Here is a 22,312-nt window from a genome sequence, read left to right as displayed (position 1 = left end):
TACCAAAGATAGCATTTAACCGCGAGGATTATAATGCACTTAAGAGTATATGGTATGCGTTATCATGGAACAGCTATTAGGACTTGGTTCCGCAAGCTGCAAACGGGCTCAGCTCATGCCAGAGCACCATCTCACATGATTCCAAGCACTCTGCCTTCAGGATTGTTAAGGCCTGCCATAGGAGTGACTGATAGGAATCCGTGTGTCCACTTTTAGGGTTAGATATAGGTATACTATATCTAAAGCAAAGGGTGATTACACCACCTTGCCCCAGCTGTCGTGCAGCCAGTTGTGTCAGATTTAGATGGCCATCCAGGGGTGGCATAATACATGCTTCAGCCCCTGGTAGGCCCTGGGTACACCTATGCCCTGAGTTACAGGGTCTGATAAGGTGGCCCAGTACCAATTGGAAATGTACCTAAGGTACATGGAATCCATTTTAGAGAGTGAGCAGTAGACCTGGTGTCCTGATTGGCAGGGCCCCAGGTCAACTAAGTCGGAAAACCAGCAAAACACCAGGCAAAAAGTTGGGGGCAACCATAGTCAGGTGTCCACCTTCCTACAGGCAATAGTTAAGTTTGCAAACAAGGAATTAGATAGGAAGTGTGAGCTCCAGCTGGGCAGTTCTTAATGCACTGCCATCTTGCCGCTATGCTGTGGCGTACTTCGAAGTCTGAAAATTCCATACCACAACAGTGCGGGGCACTGAAATTGCTTTTAATACTAGAGAATGAAAGAAAATCAATAACTCAGCCATGCTTGGCATGAGGGGTACGGATGAACCAATACTGAATGACTTAAGGGCACAATGAGGGAGCGACAAAGGATTAGACCACTCTGATTATGATATGGACAAGTGAAAAGGAGCATAAAACATGGGTCTCTAAGAATTCTTTCAAATGATTGCAGCGGAATTATGTTAATTGGACATAAGTGACACAATTGACTCCTCAAAATGTAGGCTAATACCTCTAATGAATGTTCAAGTTGATACCGCTGATTCTACCATATGGTTTGGACTTCCCCAGTCTTGGAGCCTTCTGGAGGACTGTGACCAGAGAAATCAGCTTTTGTAATTGGAAGATTTACCTTATCTAAACTTGAAACTTGACCACCCATCATGATGCTGTGGACTAAGAAGGAACAGTCGGAATGTAACAACTTTGACTAAACCATGGTTGTAGCCAAAGCTAATATGTGATGGCCTGGCAGCCTACTATCGCCCGACGTGTCACAAGTTCGAAAGGAAATGCAACATAATGGGTTGCGGCTGAAAACATTGCCCTCAAGTCTCAGGCTGTGATGATGTGTCGGCCAGAAACAACGCTAGCCTAGGATGCATTCTTACGTGATCTCTCAGACAATGGTGACTGCCATACAGTGCCCCTTTCGATATCTAAATTGTCTAATGAGTGAGTGGTGATGGACATGAAACTATGGTGTATCTGGGTGGTGGCACACTTACCGCTTCTCCTATGCCCCCAGAATGTTGAGTTTGCACAGTAATGTATTTGACAAATTGTAGTGAGGGTGAGCACCTCTGATGCCTTGACTCCCGGAGAACTGGAAGATGCTCATGGCTGTTGAGTACTGTGTTGAGGTAGGCATACTTATATGATAATTCGCTTGACTATTATATATATGTATATCGTGCAATTATTCCTTTCTAGGAATGCTAATATGGCCTCAAGATTAGCTGGTTCAGCAGGCCTCAAGGGCACCATAATCTTAAACATATCAATAAATCCAGACTCTAGGAATCCAATAAAAGCAAAACTCTGGGGCATACACCCTAGGCTACTTGAAAACATACAATGGACTCTCTGCATGCTACTTCATCTTTGTGCATTGCGATAATATTGCTTCTCAGAAACATGGCTTTGAAATACACTATGGAACCTCTAACACTTGGCTTCAATGCATACCATGCACACTCTAAAGTAAGGCTTTTCACCATAACTTCCATACATGTCATTACCCCTCTAGAGATTGGCTTAGAAGCATTTCTTGGTTACACACTATTGGTCCTCTGAAGTAAAGCTTTGAGACTTAATACTGACTCTGGAACATGGCTTTGAAACATACTATTATGCTCTAGAACCTGCCTCCAATATATACTATTGGTTTTCTAAGGCATACCTTCACTGCACATTATTGACCATTGACTCTCTAAACTACTGCCTTGAGGCATAATATTGACTCTCTGGAGAGTAGCTTTGATGCAGATCTTTGACTTACTCCAGTGGTCCTCTGAATCACAGCTTCGAGACATAATATTGACTCTCTGAAGTGTGGCTTTGATGCAGATCTTCCGACTTACTCTACTGATCCTTTGAATCACAGCTTCGAGACATAACATTGACTCTCTGAAGCGTGGCTTTGATGCAGATCTTTGACTTACTCCAGTGGTCCTCTGAATCACAGCTTCGAGACATAATATTGACTCTCTTGAGTGTGGCTTTGATGCATATCTTTGATATACACTGCTGGTCCTCTGAATCAGAGCTTCAAGACATACTATTGACTCTCTGGAGCGTGGCTTTGATGCATATCTTCGACATGACTTCTGGTCCTCTGAATCACAGCTTTGAGACATAATATTGACTCTCTTGAGCGTGGCTTTGATGCAGATCTTCGACTTACTCTATTGGTCCTCTGAATCACAGCTTCAAGACATAATATTGACTCTCTTGAGCGTGGCTTTGATGCAGATCTTCGACTTACTCTGTTAGTCCTCTGAATCACAGCTTTGAGACATAATATTGACTCTCTTGAGCGTGGCTTTGATGCAGATCTTCGACTTACTCTGTTGGTCCTCTGAATCACAGCTTTGAGACATAATATTGACTCTCTTGAGCGTGGTTTTGATGCAGATCTTCGACGTACTCTACGGGTCCTCTGAATCACAGCTTTGAGACATAATATTGACTCTCTTGAGCGTGGCTTTGATGCAGATCTTCGACTTACTCTGCTGGTCCTCTGAATCACAGCTCCAAGACATAATATTGACTCTCTTGAGTGTGGCTTTGATGCAGATCTTCGACTTACTCTGCTGGTCCTCTGAATCACAGCTTCAAGACATAATATTGACTCTCTTGAGCGTGGCTTTGATGCAGATCTTCGACTTACTCTATTGGTCTTCTGAATCACAGCTTTGAGACATAATATTGACTCTCTTGAGCGTGGCTTTGATGCAGATCTTCGACTTACTCTACTGGTCCTCTGAATCACAGCTTTGAGACATAATATTGACTCTCTTGAGCGTGGCTTTGATGCAGATCTTCGACTTACTCTGCTGGTCCTCTGAATCACAGCTCCAAGACAAAATATTGACTCTCTTGAGCGTGGCTTTGATGCAGATCTTCGACTTACTCTGCTGGTCCTCTGAATCAGAGCTTCAAGACATAATATTGACTCTCTGAAGCGTGGCTTTGATGCAGATCTTCGACTTACTCTACTGGTCCTCTGAATCACAGCTTTGAGACATAATATTGACTCTCTTGAGCGTGGCTTTGATGCAGATCTTCGACTTACTCTGCTGGTCCTCTGAATCACAGCTCCAAGACATAATATTGACTCTCTGAAGCGTGGCTTTGATGCAGATCTTCGACTTACTCTATTGGTCCTCTGAATCACAGCTTTGAGACATAATATTGACTCTCTTGAGCGTGGCTTTGATGCAGATCTTCGACTTACTCTATTGGTCCTCTGAATCACAGCTTCAAGACATATTATTGACTCTCTTGAGCGTGGCTTTGATGCAGATCTTCGACTTACTCTATTGGTCCTCTGAATCACAGCTTCAAGACATAATATTGACTCTCTTGAGTGTGGCTTTGATGCAGATCTTTGACTTACTCTATTGGTCCTCTGAATCACAGCTTCAAGACATAATATTGACTCTCTTGAGTGTGGCTTTGATGCAGATCTTCGACATGCACTGCTGGTCCTCTGAATCACAGCTTCGAGACATAATATTGACTCTCTGAAGCGTGGCTTTGATGCAGATGTTCGACTTGCACTTCTGGTCCTCTGAATCACAGCTTTGAGATATAATATTGACTCTCTGGAACGTGGCTTTGAAGCAGATCTTCGACATGTACTGCTGGTCCTCTGAATCACAGCTACAAGACATAATATTGACTCTCTGAAGCGTGGCTTTGATGCAGATCTTCGACATGCACTTCTGGTCCTCTGAATCAGAGCTTCAAGACATAATATTGACTCTCTTGAGTGTGGCTTTGATGCAGATCTTCGACATGCACTGCTGGTCCTCTGAATCACAGCTTCGAGACATAACATTGACTCTCTGAAGCGTGGCTTTGATGCAGATGTTCGACTTGCACTTCTGGTCCTCTGAATCACAGCTTTCAGATATAATACTGACTCTCTGGAGCGTGGCTTTGAAGCAGATCTTCGACATGTACTGCTGGTCCTCTGAATCACAGCTACAAGACATAATATTGACTCTCTGAAGCGTGGCTTTGATGCAGATCTTCGACATGCACTTCTGGTCCTCTGAATCAGAGCTTCAAGACATAATATTGACTCTCTTGAGTGTGGCTTTGATGCAGATCTTCGACATGCACTGCTGGTCCTCTGAATCACAGCTACAAGACATAATATTGAGTCTCTGGAGCGTGGCTTTGATGCAGATCTTCGACATGCACTTCTGGTCCTCTGAATCAGAGCTTCAAGACATAATATTGACTCTCTGGAGCGTTGCTTTGATGCATATCTTCGACATGCACTGCTGGTCCTCTGAATCACAGCTACAAGACATAATATTGACTCTCTGAAGCGTGGCTTTGATGCAGATCTTCAACATGACTTCTGGTCCTCTGAATCACAGCTTTGAGACATAATATTGACTCTCTGAAGCGTGGCTTTGATGCAGATCTTCGACTTACTCTACTAGTCCTCTGAATCACAGCTTCGAGACATAATATTAACTCTCTGAAGTGTGGTTTTGATGCAGATGTTCAAAATACCCTACTGGTCCTCTGAACCACAGCTTCAAGACACAGGGCCTGATTATGAGTTTCGGGTCTTGGAGTGGACCGTCACGCTAGTGCCGCGCACCAAGTCCTCCAAACCTGTAATCTGGTTGCCCGGAGTATTCCTATTGGAATACAAGTCGGGCGGTCCTCCGGCGGCAATCCCACGGTAGTGCCTTGTAAAGGCTCACATCTGACCCTCAGAAAGGCACCGCAATGGGAGCGCCACAGCTCCATGCATGCAGGAACTGGGGGTGCATGTATCCCCTGGCCCTGAGGCAACAGTTAGTTTCCTCAACCCCCACTTTTTATGAAATCTCGTAATACGCTGGTAGGACCGCGGGTTTGTCAGTCCATCGGACCGCCAAAGTCGTAATCAGCCCCAAAATATTGACTCTCTGGAGCATTCCTTTGAAACTTACTTTGAACCTCTAAAACTTACCATATAATCTCTGACCCCGGGCTTCAATAACTGTTAACTCTTTGCAGAATGGTGTTGATATATACTATGGAGGTTCTGAAGCCTGACTTTGATGCATACTATTAATGCTCTTTAGAATGTCTGAGATTCTAAATTTTCTCTATATTATACCTTCAATGCTTACTATTGTCTTCTAAAGATAGCACCGACTCCCAAGAGCAATATGGAATGGAAGCCTAAAACATGGCTTTGATACACACAATTGGCTCTCTGAGGCATACTTTTGGTACATCCGACTGATCTTCTAAAGCTTGGCTTTGATACATACTATTGACTTTCTGAAGTAGGGTTTGGCGCACACACTACCAACTCTCTTAAGCATACATTGGACACATACTACTCCCCCTACGAAGCATGGCTTTGAAGTATACCACAGAACTTCTGCCGCATGGCTTTTATATTTACTATTGACATGCTGAAGCATGGTTTTAATAGATATGATTTAACTTTCGAAACATAGCTATGATACTTTCTACTGATTCTCTGAAGTATGATTTTCATGTATATTATTGACTCTCTGAAGCATAGCTTACATACATACTAATGACTCTCTGAAGCATTGATATATATGTACTACTGACTCTCTGAAGCATGACTTTAAGGAATTTATTTATTTTATTTATATTTTTTATTTAATGAGATTTTATATAGCACGAACTTTACCCGAAGGTGTCAGAGCGCTTTACATAAGAACCAGTTGCAAAACATAAGGATTTAGGATTACATGTGTTACATAAAAGATACACGCAGAAAAAAATTGCAAATGTACAAGATGTAAAGTCACACAAAGAAGAGACTGGTGATTATAATTATCTCTATATACATAGGGAAGGGATACGAATGGATATACTCTAAGACTCACATAGGAATGGTAGAGAGTACAAAGGTCTACTGCATATACTAGTGATTAGAGTTATCTCTATATACATAGGGAAGGGATGTGAATGGATATACTCTAAGAGTCACATAGGAATGGCAGAGAGTGCAAAGGTCTACGGCATATACTAGTGATTAGAGTTACCTCTATATACATAGGGAAGGGATGTGAATGGATATACTCTAAGAGTCACATAGGAATGACAGAGAGTGCAAAGGTCTACGGCATATACTAGTGATTAGAGTTATCTCTATATACATAGGGAAGGGATGTGAATGTATATACTCTAAGAGTGACATAGGAATGGTAGAGAGTACAATGGTCTACTGCATATACTAGTGATTAGAGTTATCTCTATATACATAAGGAAGAGATACAAATGGATATACTCTAAGAGTCACATAGGAATGGTAGAGAGTACAATGGTCTACTGCATATACTAGTGATTAGAGTTATCTCTATCATAGGGAAGGGATACCAATGGATATACTCTAAGAGACACATAGCAATGGTAGAGAGTACAATGGTCTACGGCATATACTAGTGATTAGAGTTATCTCTATATACATAGGGAAGGGATGTGAATGGATATACTCTAAGAGTCACATAGGAATGGTAGAGAGTACAATGGTCTACTGCATATACTAGTGATTAGAGTTACCTTTATATACATAGGGAAGGGATGTGAATGGATATACTCTAAGATGCACATAGGAATGGTAGAGAGTACAAAGGTCTACTGCATATACTAGTGATTAGAGTTATCTCTATATACATAGGGAAGGGATACAAATGGATATACTCTAAGAGTCACATAGGAATGGTAGAGAGTACAAAGGTCTACTGGATATACTAGTGATTAGAGTTATCCATACTAATATAATAAAGAGAGAGCCCAAACCTTTGAGGCGGGTAATCTAAGGAACCACAGCACCAATCACAACACCCAATACAGCGTTGGAAAGGGCAGTTGCAGCAGAAGGACATAGGCTATGCAGATGCCCACCATATACATTTAAAAGGTAAAAGAACCGGGCCAGCAAAGTAGTCCCTTGTGGGCGTGTCTGCGTTGTGCTGTGGGCGTGTGCTGGGGGCATGACAAACGCTGGGGGCGTGTGGTACGTTCCGCCCTTCATGCCAAGTCTCATATCGTGTGCTAATCCCACCCTGCTCCCTTTAAATACCCCTGCACCCCATAATCATAACCCACCCTCACTCCTTAAAATACCCCAACACTCTTAAACACTAACCCATCTTAACCCTATAAATATACCCTGTACCCTAAAACCCAAACCTATCCCTAAACCCTAAAAATACCCCTGTGCCCCAAAACCCAAACCTAGCTCTGAACCCTATAAATACCCCTGTACCTCAAAACCCAAACCTACCTCTGAACCCTAAAAATACCCCTGTACCCCAAAACCCAAACCTAGCCCTGAACCCTAAAAATACCACTGTACCCCAAAACCCAAACCTAGCCCTGAACCCTAAAAATACCCCTGTACCCCAAAACCCAAACCTACGCCTGAAACCTATAAATACCCCTGTACCTCAAAACCCAAACCTATCCCTGAACCCTAAAAATACCCCTGTACCCCAAAACACAAACCTAGCCCTGAACCCTAAAAATACCTCTGTACCCCAAAACCCAAACCTACCCCTGAATCCTAAAATACCCCTGTACCCCAAAACCCAAACCTAGCCCTGAACCCTTAAAATACCCCTGTATCCAAAAACCCAAACCTACCCCTGAACCCTAAAAATACCCCTGTACCCCAAAATCCAAACCTAGCCCCGAACTCTAAAAATAACCCTGTACCCCAAAACCCAAACCTAGCCCAGAACCCTAAAAATACCCCTGTACCCCAAACCTCATTCCTATCCCTAAACCCTAAAACTACCCCTGTACCCCATAACCCAAAACTTTATCTGAACTCTTAAAATACCCAAACACCCCAAAACATATACCTCAGTACCCCAAAACATATACCCCTATACCCATACTTACCTTATCCAAACATTAAAAAAAACATGCTTTTACCATTCATGCATTTACAACGAATTTCGTTGTAAATGTATGCGTGGTAAAAGCATATAAAATGTAATGCCATGCGTTATAATGGCATTGCAGAGACATGGTACTTTCGTAATGAAAGTATGCGGAGTGATGGTATGCGGAAAGAAAGTTGCGGAATAATGGGTGTTTACCCTCCCCCGGTAGGTACATTGGTGGCACGGCGGCCCACATCTGCAGCAACATACTCATATTTTTTCACCACCCATTTGAAAAATGCACAGGTCTCTCTCATTGATGGCCAGCACAGACACACACTTTTAGACACACCTCTGCCACATGTTCTAGAATTGCGAACTTTAGAGCTGGGGACTTACTTTCGAATCTCGGCATTAGCTCAACATCCTGCGATTCTAGGCAAATCGCTTTGTCTCCCCGTGCCTACCAAAAATGAATGTGTTCTTCTGTAATGTAAATTGTGCTCATGCCATGTTGTCGAGTTCGCGCTATATAATATTGCAAGGAAAAAGAAAGTAGGGAAACTCGAGTTCACACACTACTGAACGCGCACTCTTAAGTGCACCAGCAGTGCACTGTGAATCAGAGCGTTTCACAGACCTGTCACAGATAAGAAATGCTATCAAAACGAAATCCTACAAAACAATATACTACTGGCCGGCAGCAATTCATACCCGGACAACGTCGGGACGGGCTGCTAGTCTCTATATGCATAGGGAAGTGTTACAGATGGATATACTCTAAGAGTAGAAAAAACGTGTGTGGGAGGGTCTAGGGGATAGTATTTATAGACCAACTTTACTCAATATCCCCAATACAGAACTTGCAAAATAACAGGAGAAGTCTATTGTTATGACAAGACAACCTGGTCAGCTCCAAGAAAACCGTCCACCAGATGCAAATAACCTGCCCAATACTTGGCTAGGGAGAAGTCTCCATCAGCCCACCCATTTGGCGGAACTTCGTCATTTGGAAGACTATGAGAGAAAGGTCAAGTGTAACCAGATGCTGCACTGGGGCTAACATAGGTAGGTACCAGGCCAAATACTCTCACTGTTCTCAGCCAAAGTAGTTGTTCAAGGTAAGAGACAACTGATGGAGTGCAGTGCTCGTGAAATACAGGTGCAATTAAAAATGGCTATGGGGACAAAAAATGAAGTTTATTAGGTATTGTCCATATGTCAAACAATACCTAATAAACTTCATTTTTTGTCCCCATAGCCATTTTTAATTGCACCTGTATTTCACGAGCACTGCACTCCTTCAGTTCCGCCAAATGGGTGGGCTGATGGAGACTTCTCCCTAGCCAAGTATTGGGCAGGTTATTTGCATCTGGTGGACGGTTTTCTTGGAGCTGACCAGGTTGTCGTGTCATAACAATAGACTGACTTTCTCCTGCTATTTTGCATATACTCTAAGAGTCACATAGGAATGGTAGATATTACAAAGGTCTACAGCATATACTAGTGATTAGAGTTATCTCTATATACATAGGGAAGGGATACGAATGGATATACTCTAAGAGTCACATAGGAATGGTAGAGAGTACAAAGGTCTATAGCATATACTAGTGATTAGAGTTATCTCTATATACATAGGGAAGGGATATGAATGGATATACTCTAAGAGTCACATAGGAATGGTAGAGAGTACAAAGGTCTACTGCATATACTAGTGATTAGAGTTATCTCTATATACAGAAAAGCAGAGTTCCATTAAGTGGGGTCGGAGAGGGGATGCAGTCCCAGCACCAAGGGAGGGACCGAGAAGGGTAGGAAAGTGAGACAAACGAGAGAGGGAAGCAGATAGTAATGAGTAAAACAGTGAAGAGTGTGTCAGAGGCAACAGGAGAGACAAAAGAAAGGTCGCTGGGACAGAGGGGGAGGCCAGAGATCGCTAAAATGGCGGAGGAGAAAGGTAGAAGAAAAAGCGAGTCATAAAAAGAAAATGGCGGGAGCATAAAGATCCAAGTCCGAAAGTCCAGGAAGAGGGCTGCCATAGCCAGCACGTCCGGGGGGAGAAAGGAAGTCCGCAGCAAAGCAAAGGAGCTGGGGCAGAGGAGTTCAATCTGGAGACCAGGGGTCAGGGAAGAAAGACCACAGGCGCCAAGGCAGCTGAATGCAGATCGGGAGGCAGCAAAGTCTAAAACAACATTTAAAGGGAAGGAGGAGGGGGCCTCTCACCAGAGCCCAGTTAAACACGCTGTGGGTGGTGGCGTTGTGCATGGGGGGCTCAGCGGCAGCCAAAAGCAGGCTCTCAGTGTTCTGACAGACCCGCAGTCTGCCCCCGAACCAAACCGGTGAGCCCCGGAGCTTCACCGCAGAAAATTGCGCCCACCCGGGTGCTGAGCTGTTGGTGGTGGAGGAGAGAAGTTGTCTCTTGCATCCACTGCTGTCCCGCTTTGCCCAGTTCGTAGCCGGAGCTGAGAGCCTCCTCTGCCGATGTCTGAGAGAGCTGGGGGGTCCTGCATCGAGCCTCCGGCCATGGCGGAAGCGAAGAGGGCATTAATACTGGGAGCCGCTGACAAGATCAACCGCCAGCTGCGCAAGCCCAGTAGATAATTGCCAGAGGCACTGAGGGAGCTCCTGCCCTGCGGGCGGTCAGAACGCGGCAGAACTCGGCGGCTGCACAGCTCAGGATGGCGGCGGACGAGGAACCTGAGAGGCGGCGAGGAGCCGGGCTGCGAGCGGGCTCGGGACATCTCCGCTGCAAGCGGGAGTGCCCACAGCGGTGAGGCGGCATCGGTTGCGGCGCTCCTGGAATGAGCTCCCCCAAGAACCCCACAGAGAAGCCCCCTTTGATACACAGTATTTGACTCTTTGAATCATGGCTTTGATACTTTCTATAGACTCTCTGAAGCACGGCTTTGATACATACTATTGACTCTGAAGCATGGCTTTGATACACAGTATTTGACTCTTTGAAGCATGACTTTGATACTTTCTATTGACTCTCTAAAGCATGGATTTAATACATACTATTGACTCTCTGAAGTATGGCTTTGATACATACTATTGACTCTCTGAAGCATGGCTTTGATACATACTATTGACTATCTAAAGCATGGCTTTGATACATACTATTGACTTTCTGAAGCATGTCTTTGATACATACAATTGACTTTCTGAAGTATGGCTATGATACATACTATTGACTCTCTGAAGCATGGCTTTGATACATACTATTGACTATCTAAAGCATGGCTTTGATACATACTATTGACTTTCTGAAGCATGTCTTTGATACATACAATTGACTTTCTGAAGTATGGCTATGATACATACTATTGACTCTCTGAAGCATGGCTTTGATACACACTATTGACTATCTAAAGCATGGCTTTGATACATACTATTGACTTTCTGAAGCATGTCTTTGATACATACTATTGACTCTCTGAAGCATGGCTTTGATACACACTATTGACTATCTAAAGCATGGCTTTGATACATACTATTGACTTTCTGAAGCATGTCTTTGATACATACTATTGACTCTCTGAAGCGTTGTTTGATATGAGCTGCTGACTCTGTGAAGCAGGGCTTTGATACACACTATTGACTTTCTGAAGCATGGCTTTGATACACACTATTGACTTTCTGAAGCATGGCTATGATACATACTATTGACTCTCTGAAGCATGGCTTTGATACACACTATTGACTATCTAAAGCATGGCTTTGATACATACTATTGACTTTCTGAAGCATGTCTTTGATACATACTATTGACTCTCTGAAGCGTTGTTAGATATGAGCTGCTGACTCTGTGAAGCAGGGCTTTGATACACACTATTGACTCTCTGAAGCATGGCTTTGATACATACTATTGACTATCTAAAGCATGGCTTTGATACACACTATTGACTTTCTGAAGCATGGCTTTGATACACACTATTGACTTTCTGAAGCATGGCTATGATACATACTATTGACTCTCTGAAGCATGGCTTTGATACACACTATTGACTATCTAAAGCATGGCTTTGATACATACTATTGACTTTCTGAAGCATGTCTTTGATACATACTATTGACTCTCTGAAGCGTTGTTAGATATGAGCTGCTGACTCTGTGAAGCAGGGCTTTGATACACACTATTGACTCTCTGAAGCGTTGTTAGATATGAGCTGCTGACTCTGTGAAGCATGGCTTTGATACACACTATTGACTCTCTGAAGCATGGCTTTGATACATACTATTGACTATCTAAAGCATGGCTTTGATACATACTATTGACTTTCTGAAGCATGTCTTTGATACATACAATTGACTTTCTGAAGTATGGCTATGATACATACTATTGACTCTCTGAAGCATGGCTTTGATACACACTATTGACTATCTAAAGCATGGCTTTGATACATACTATTGACTTTCTGAAGCATGTCTTTGATACATACTATTGACTCTCTGAAGCGTTGTTAGATATGAGCTGCTGACTCTGTGAAGCATGGCTTTGATACACACTATTGACTTTCTGAAGCATGGCTTTGATACATACAATTGACTCTCTGAAGCATGACTTTCATATATATTATTCACTCTCTGAAACGTTAGTAGATATATACTGCTGACTCTGTGAAGCATGGCTTTGATACATACTATTGACTTTCTGAAGCATGGCTTTGATACTTACTATTGACTATCTGGAGCATGGCTTTGATACATACTATTGACTCTCTGAAGCATGGCTTTGATACATACTATTGACTCTCTGAAGCATGGCTTTGATACATACTATTTACTCTCTGAAGCATGGCTTTGATTGGCTTTGATACATACTATTGACTATCTAAAGCATGGCTTTGATACATACTATTGACTATCTAAAGCATGGCTTTGATACATACTATTGACTATCTAAAGCATGGCTTTGATACATACTATTGACTCTCTGAAGCATTTTTTTGATACATACTATTGACTCTGAAGTATGGCTTTGATACACACTATTGACTCTGAAGTATGTCTTTGACACATACTATTGACTCTCTGAAGCGTTGTTAGATATGAGCTGCTGACTCTGTGAAGCAGGGCTTTGATACACACTATTGACTCTCTGAAGCATGGCTTTGATACATACTATTGACTATCTAAAGCATGGCTTTGATACATACTATTGACTTTCTGAAGCATGTCTTTGATACATACAATTGACTTTCTGAAGTATGGCTATGATACATACTATTGACTCTCTGAGGCATGGCTTTGATACACACTATTGACTATCTAAAGCATGGCTTTGATACATACTATTGACTTTCTGAAGCATGTCTTTGATACATACTATTGACTCTCTGAAGCGTTGTTAGATATGAGCTGCTGACTCTGTGAAGCAGGGCTTTGATACACACTATTGACTTTCTGAAGCATGGCTTTGATACATACAATTGACTCTCTGAAGCATGACTTTCATATATATTATTCACTCTCTGAAACGTTAGTAGATATATACTGCTGACTCTGTGAAGCATGGCTTTGATACATACTATTGACTTTCTGAAGCATGGCTTTGATACTTACTATTGACTATCTGGAGCATGGCTTTGATACATACTATTGACTCTCTGAAGCATGGCTTTGATACATACTATTGACTCTCTGAAGCATGGCTTTGATACATACTATTTACTCTCTGAAGCATGGCTTTGATACATACTATTGACTATCTAAAGCATGGCTTTGATACATACTATTGACTATCTAAAGCATGGCTTTGATACATACTATTGACTATCTAAAGCATGGCTTTGATACATACTATTGACTCTCTGAAGCATTTTTTTGATACATACTATTGACTCTGAAGTATGGCTTTGATACACACTATTGACTCTGAAGTATGTCTTTGACACATACTATTAACTCTCTGAAGCATGGCTTTGAAGAATACTATTGACTCCCTGAAGCATGGCTTTGATACATACAATTGACTTTCTGAAGCATGGCTTTGACATACTATTGACTCTCTGAAGAATTGCTTAGATATGTACTGCTGACTCGCTGAAGCATAGCTTGAATGAATGAATGAAAGGTATTTAGTATAGCGCACAGCTACTCAACAAGAGTGTCCAGTCGCTGAAGAAACATGCAGCAGGACCCTGAGCCACAACTAATTCTTGAAAAGCCAAGTTTGAAGATGTTCTTGAAAGTTGCCAGGTCAGTAGTCAACTCTCTGAGGTATGGCTTTGACACAAACTAATGACTTTGTGACTCACGATTTTAATATATGCTATATATGCTTTATAGCATGGCTTTGAAACATGCGGTTGATGCACCTGGACATGGTCTTGATAGAAACTATTGACACAATGGGGAACATCTACAATACATATTTCAGTTTGATCATGAAATAGAGGCAGGCCCACCAAGCTGAGAATCATGGAGACACCTACCAATCGTTGTTATGGCAGTGACAGAGAAGAAGAAAGAGCCTGCAAACTTCCATTTGCCCATGGTCGTAGTGTTTTTGTCAATAGTGATGCCGTGCTTGTAGGCTTCAACGATACCCTATAGGAAGAAGGATACAGTAATATATATGATGGCCCATAGAACACCTAAGCATGCAAGAAGTGAGTAATACAACACTCTCAAAGTAATTTATAGTGAGTCAATAAACTTTGGAATAGAAGGTACGAAAGCATGTGCCCGACTATCCCTCGTCAATGTAGATGCATTAAGAGTTAGCAAAGGTAACAGGCATTGGCAAAGCCATAGGTGTCGCCTCTACAACCTATTGGTTGAGCCAATGCCTTCTGGCGATGCTATATAATATCAAGGAAAAAGTAAGCACAATTTTACCCGATTCTGTGCAGCACTGTCAAAAAAAAAAAAAAAAAAAAAAGGCACAATGGTGCAACCTAAGCTAACAGTTGCGTATTTCCTCAGGCACACGTCTGTGTGATGACAAACACACGCACATGCATGACAACGTATATGGCCAGTGGAATAACGTGGGTGCCATTTGCTTTGGTTTTTTATTTACTTACCCAAGAAAGTGGATGGCAGTGGAATCGGTAAAAAAATAAATTTGACCTTTTTTTCAGCACAGAAGTGTAAAATGCAAAAAATGACCATGGGGTTGGGAGGTTGTAGGACACCTACCTTTTCTGTGTGGCCACCTCATATTTTCCACCTTTTCTTGGACCCTATATTTTTCCTGGCTTTAGTGCTCAGTACACTTTCATCCTGCTAACCAGTCGTAAAGCATCTGTGCTCCCCCTTTAAATATAGTTGATTTAACACATTTCTAACTGGTATAGTTAACTTAGCTATAAGACCTAATTTATGATACACAATATACGCAGGGCCTGGTGTAGAAAACCAGAGTTTAAAATTCCAATACTGTATCTCAGGAATGGGACGAGCTAGAAAAATAATTAAACAACTATTTGTGATCATTATTACAATCCAACTCAATGCATCTTAAATAGATTTAAAGGACAAGTAGTGTTTAGAAATGTACCTTTTCCCTGCAGGAAGTTCCGGGAGGCTAATTTGCATTTGCTCTCAAACTTCTGCCAGCCAGTAATCCATTGGAAAAGTTGTGAAAATTGTGTTAAAGGCCTCCCAGGAGCAAACAATAGGCTGAGCAAAGATGACTCCTCTAAACCTCTTACAATTGTAGGGTGAGGGCTGTGAGCATCCTTTTTGATTTTACAGTGTGAAATCCTGCTTGAGTGTCAAAGCTTGCTGGAAAGGGCTGCTGGGTTTACATACAACACTTTGGGGTGAACTTAACCCTTTCGGTGCTCATGACGGAATGGTTCTGTCATGAGCACCAGTGCTCCTGTGCTCATGACAGAACCATTTCGTCATGAGTACAGTGGAACTACATACCTCTGCTGCAGACAGCAGAGGGATTTCCTTTTTTTTGTTGGCCTTGGGAGGTGGAGAAGAGCTTCCCCAACCTCCTGAGGCCTTTTTTTTATTTTTAATGCAATGACGATCACGCGCATGGCGCGCTGAAGTCATTGTATTGAAAATGGAACTGAAACTTAGTTTCAGTTTCATTGTTTCGGTGCTCATGGGGTTATCTCCACCCCGAGCACCGAAACAAATGGGAGGTATCATTTTACTCGGGAGACCAAGGGGAACACTAGGTTGTAGGACATTTGGGCCGGCACAGTGAGCCCACACAAAAATGTGTGGAAAAGTGATTTTTTTCCAGCTGAATTTGAGGTTTGCAGGGGATCTGGGGTAGGAAAACATTGGAGGATCCACACCAGCCATACCTCAGTAGACTCCTAGGGTGTCTAGTTTTCAGAAATGTGTGAGTTTGGTATGTTTCCCTAGATGGCCGGGAGTCCAGGGCTAAAAGAACAGGTGCCCCCGCAAAACCAGGTAGTTTTATGATAGGTAATTTTGAAGTCTCCACAGTACCATTTGAGCCATTTCCTGTTGCAGCCACTTTGCCTACCCACACAAGTGAGGTATCATTTTTATTAGGAGACCTGGGGAAATGCTAGGTTATAGGAAATTTGTGTCAGCCCAGTGATCCTACAACTTTCCCACACAAAAATTGGATAAAAACTCTTTTTTTTCAGCAACATTTTTATTATAGGTTTGCAGGGGATTCGGGGTAGGGAAATGTTGGGGGATCCATGCAAGACATACCTCCCTGGTCTCCCCCCAGTCTCTAATTTTCAGAAATGTGTAGGTTTGGTAGGTTTCCCTAGATGGCCGCCAAGCCCAGGGCCAAAAAAACAGGTGCCCCCCTGCAAAACCAGGATGTTTTGCGACAGGTAATTTTCATGTCTCCACAATACGTTTTGGGCCCTTGCCTGTCGCTGGTACTTGACCCACCCACACGAGTGAGGTACCAATTTTTTGGGGGAGTGCAGGGTGGGTGGAAATTTGGGGATCCACACAGACTCCAGACCTTTTCATCACAGAAATGTGAGGAACATGTGTTTTTTGAACAAAGTTTGAGGTTTGCAATGCATTCTGGGTAACGCAACCTGATGAGAGCCACACAAGTTACCCCATCCTGGATTTCTCCGAGCGTCTAGTTTTCAAAAATGTATAGGTTTCCTAGGTTTCCCTAGGTTCCGACAGAGCAAGGGTTCTACAGCTAGGCACTTTTCAAAACAAAGGGTCAGTTTTCACTGTAAAACTGCGATGTGTCCACATTGCATTTTGCGCCGTTTCCTGTTGTGGGCACTAGATCTACCCACACAAGTGAGGTACCATTTGTATCAAGAGACTTAGGGTAACACAAAATTGTAGAACAACTGTTATTACCTATTGACTTTTGATGCATTCTGCCTTCCAAATGTAAGGCAATGTGTAAAAAATAGGTCACTTTGAAAAATGTCCTATAATTTACATGCTAGTATGGGTACCCACAATTTCAGAGATGTGCAAATAGCTACTGTTTCTAAACTCTATATTTTGTTCCCATTTTGGAAATATATAGGTGTCTTTCATACCGATTTTTCACTGTTTTTATTTTCCCAAATGAATTGCTATATACCTGGTACACAATAAAAACCATTGCAAGACACTGCTCAGTTATTGGCTCTGGGTTCCTCAGGTTCTTGGTGAACCTACAAGTCCTATATCAAAAATTCTTTATTTCGTCCATTTTGGCCATAAAAGAGTACAGAATAAAACATGATAAAAGGAGATTAAATACAGAATTCATTGCATGGACACAGTAAAATTCATTGTAGACATATTAACATCTTCAAGTAGAAAAAAGTTCAAAGTATTTAGACCGAGCAATCAATATCAATTAATTGACGCCGCTTGGACCACATAGCTAATAAATATTTAGAAAGTACAAATACGATAGAACTTGATGTGTCAGACTTTAGAATTCTAAAGGCATGTAAACAGCGTTTAAAACCTAAGTTTCTACAAAGTGGTACCAGCCAATACTTCCTGGATTTAGTGTAGGCTGGACAGAAGAAGAGCACATTAAGTTCGTCCTCTACGTCACAGCTACATCCTGGACATGACTTATTAGTGGAGGCTGACCATTTACTTGTAAAAGCTTTAAGTGATAAAGTGCCGTATCTCCATTGAATAAAAATTTCCTTGCTAAAATCGGGAAGACAACATCCATAAAATCCTCAAAATAGTAAGAATTTTCGAAGGCTAAAAAAGAATTAGTCAGGGTGCCAGCATTAGAGGCACAAACAAGAGAATTCATTTTTTTTCTTTAAAAACCCTAGTGAGGGACTTACGCGATACCTCGCGACAGGCCCGTTTCCGGATTGTCCCAGATAGCAGGTAAGCCTATTCTTGAAAATTCATGCCTTATAAACGTCAACCAGGGAATTTTTCCTACACTATTATAGCTTAGTATCTGCTTAAGCTCTTGCCTATAATTTAGCAGATCTGGCGTTGACCATAACCTACACCAAAACCTGAGGGGCTTTAACGCTAACTCATCTTCTATAGGTGTCAGTCCCAAGTCTAACCTTAAGGGGAGAAGCGGGGTACTTTGAGTAAGTGTCAGCAACTGCCTAATAAATTTTGTTTCTATTTTAGCAATTGCTGGCGCAGTGGAATGACCCCACAACTCCCCCCCCCATACAGAGCTGCAGCCCTTGCTTTGGTCTTATAAATCTCCACGGCTGGGCTCACTGGCCTAAATGTCGATGTGTTTGAGACTTTAAGGATACCACCCGCCAACTGTGACAGTTTCAGTTGAGATTTGACTTGTTGGGGTCCCCAAGACAAATTTTCATGAAGTTTGACCCCAAGATACTGGAAAGTCGTAACCCTTTCCAACCTCACACTGCCCAGGGTCGGATTTGGTCGAGTGGACGCCGGGGGATTAAATATCATACATTTTGTTTTGTCGGCATTTATCTCAAGACCACCGCATCGGCAAAAGTCCCCAAAGCCATTCAATATCCGTTGAATCCCCATAGGGGACTGGGAAAGCAGGAGGGTATCATTGGCGAACATAATCGCCGGAACCCTCCTGCCTGCCAACCTTGGCTCGTCGTTGTTAGGGACGTTGTCCAGATGTGAGATTATACCATTAACGTAGAGGCAGAACAGGGTCCGTGCCAAAACACAGCTCTGCCTCACCCCTCTACAGACTGCTAACCTTGGTGACAACGCCCCATTCCTCCCGCATCTAACCTGGGCAAAATTCCCCTCGTGTAGCCTCATCAACACACTCAAGATTTGGGGCGGAACGCCCAGATACTGAAGAACCACCCACAATTTTCCCCAGGGCACTAAGTCAAACGCGGACCGGAGGTCCACAAACACCATGTAGAGGCTGCCACCCTCAATCTTTGCCGTTTTCCAATACAGTAGTATTAGGCGAAAGATCTGGTCCATGGTGGAGGTGTTCCTCCTGAACCCCGCCTGAAAGAGACTTAGAACTTTGTGTTCCTCCATCCATGCCAACAGGTGATCCAAGACAAGCCGCGCAAAGATTTTTTGCGGGACGTCAATAAGGCTAATGGGTCTATAGTTGGCTTGGAGCAGAGGAGAACCCTTCTTGTAAATCGGGACTATCTCTGCTCCCAGCAAAGTACAGGGAACCTCCATGCCTCTCAGGATTGCATTACAAACAATAAGCAAGTAAGAGCCCCAAATCCCTGGTTGATGCCTAAAAAGGTCCCCCGGGAGTTTATCAAGTCCCGGAGCCTTACCCACTGCAAGTTTCCCTATCGGGTAAGACATCTCCCCTAAAGTGAACTCTAGGGCCTCATGCTGGCTATTTAAAATTGTGTGCGCCGGCATACTATCCATAGCAGATTCGTCCGAATATAAAGCTTCCCACACTGATGCATCAATATTAAGTTCTATCGCTGATTTTGGTTCCCCCGAGCCTATATTAACTAGTGACCAAAATCTGCGTGCATCCCTTGAATCCAAGGCAGTGGTTAAATTAGACCACCTTTCCATGTCCCAATATTTCTTTGCATGACCCATTACCTCTATATAATGCAGTCTCAGTTCCCGGATTTTTAGTTTATTGGTCCCAGACTTGACCGCCACAACGAGCTCAGACTTTGCCTTTCTACAGGCTGAGTTGTACCAGGATGAAACTGGTAATCCTGTCCTCCTCACGGGAACCTGGGGATTAAAAACCTCTACTAGACTAGAGACCAAATCCAAGTGGATGGACCGTAGTTTTCCGTTAAAATCTGGAGATGAGGCTTAGGTGATTAGAGTGTCAACCTCCAAGAGTTGTGGGAGGACTGTATTATATCATTTGGTTAGTTCATCTTGTGATTCTGCTAGTTTGCCCCACTTTACCCTGTGTCTGTTGTTTGAGAGTGTCATCCCATCACCCAGATCATCCATTTCTGTAGTTGGGATTTCGAATGGCCCTGGAAAGACCAACTCCAGGCATAATGCATTGTGGTCACTGTCGGCCCTAGGGATTACCCTAAAATCGATGACCTTGGACCACATCCTTGTTTCGACCATGATATAGTCGAGACGAGATTCCGGACCCCTCTTGTTGAAAGTGCACATCGACGGAGTATCGGACGATGTACGCCCGTTACAAGCCCTTAAAGAATTGTTTAAAGTAAGGGCTGTGATCTGGACCGCTAAGGGAGACCATGATTTGGGAGGTGGAGATTGGCATGGTGGAATGGCCCAATAATCATCCTCTCCCATAAGGGCACCCTTGCTTATTCCCAAGAGGGGCTCGTAGTGGCCGTTCAGATCTCCAGCCACCAAAAGATTGCAGTCACTGGGCAATGTACTCAGGAAATGGGATAGGTCATCAATGGTGGTCGATTCGGAAGCCAACCGAACTGGGCGAGTATACATTCACAATAGCAAGTTTGAAAGAATTTGGCCATTTCAAAACTATACACTGGACATCTTTAGAATATGTGACCAAATTCTCCACCATACAACCCAAGTGAAAAGTGACCCAAATGGCGAGGCCACCTGACGGTCGTCCTTTTCCTCCCCACCTAGCAGGTACATGGAATGTGGCAAATCCCACTCTAAAGTGTTCTTCCCTTGACCAAGTCTCTTGGAAGAGACAAATATCATTTTGGTCCACCAAGGACCCCCACTCTGTACAGTTTAATTTGTGTATTAGACCCGCCAGATTCCACAATAGTATTGTCATCGTCTTCAATGTTATAGCATTGTTTGCGATGGCAGCACTACCCAGTGGCGCACCTTCGCCTGTGGCTGCCTGAGGGGACCCCGTTCAAAAGACATTGGATGACAAGACATTTGATGACAACACTTTTGTGTGCTCCACACTGATGGAAACATTACAACCAAAGCAGTGTTGCTTTATGGTGGTTTTCCTAGTGTATGTAATACGTCTAAGACATTCATCTGCATGGATTGTCCCTGCTTAATATAAGCCTTGTTGAGCGCCACCTGTCTGTCGCACGCCATAGTGAGCACATTCTCCCGGTATGTTCGGATGTGTTTGGTAGGGGACATATACCAAACCGAATTACAGTTCTAAATCGTCACAGGAGGCGAATAATGTTGTATATTTATCAACATATTGAGCATATTAGCCTGTAGTATCATTGATGTAGTTTTTCTATTTAACTTAAGCATTTCTCACGTTTTTGAACTTTGTGCGCATGCGCGACAGGCTAGTGTCTCTGTTCGCGCTTACTCCCACGGTTTTGTGAGACTCTATTCTTAAAAGAACTACATTCTCACACGACGCATTAACGCTGCTCTGTTACAGCGACTGACCGCAGAATCCTTCATTTGTAGGATGGAAAGGGTTCGTAATATCAATCCTCATCTTCGTGTCCTGTACCAAGTGCGCATGCGCGATGAAGTAGCATTTTGTTTTGTGCTTGCTCCGAGAGCTCTGTTCAGTAGGATGCCCCGTTTGCCGCGTCAGCCCCATTAATTACCGTTTGGCGGCTACTTAAGGGCAGAGAGCGACCTTGTGAGCGCCTCCAACTTCCGCTTGGCCCATAGCCAGAGGTACCGACGGACAGGTGAGTG

The 22,312-nt window shown here is 43.0% G+C and overlaps 1 protein-coding gene across 1 annotated transcript in view; it reads right to left on the bottom strand.

Moving 5' to 3' along the window:
- KCNK17 (potassium two pore domain channel subfamily K member 17) overlaps positions 1–22,312 on the bottom strand; it is a 173,234-nt gene that overhangs the window by 95,064 nt on the left and 55,858 nt on the right. Inside the window, exon 2 of the mRNA XM_086949540.1 lies at positions 14,785–14,899. Coding sequence (XP_086805666.1) covers positions 14,785–14,899 — 115 coding nt within the window. The remainder of the gene's footprint in view (positions 1–14,784; positions 14,900–22,312) is intronic.

The sequence above is a fragment of the Lissotriton vulgaris genome, unplaced genomic scaffold (assembly GCF_964263255.1).
Source record: "Lissotriton vulgaris unplaced genomic scaffold, aLisVul1.2 SCAFFOLD_549, whole genome shotgun sequence".
Taxonomy (NCBI): domain Eukaryota; kingdom Metazoa; phylum Chordata; class Amphibia; order Caudata; family Salamandridae; genus Lissotriton; species Lissotriton vulgaris.
Note: the sequence above shows the minus strand (reverse complement) of the source record. Positions and strands in the feature narration are given on the sequence as shown.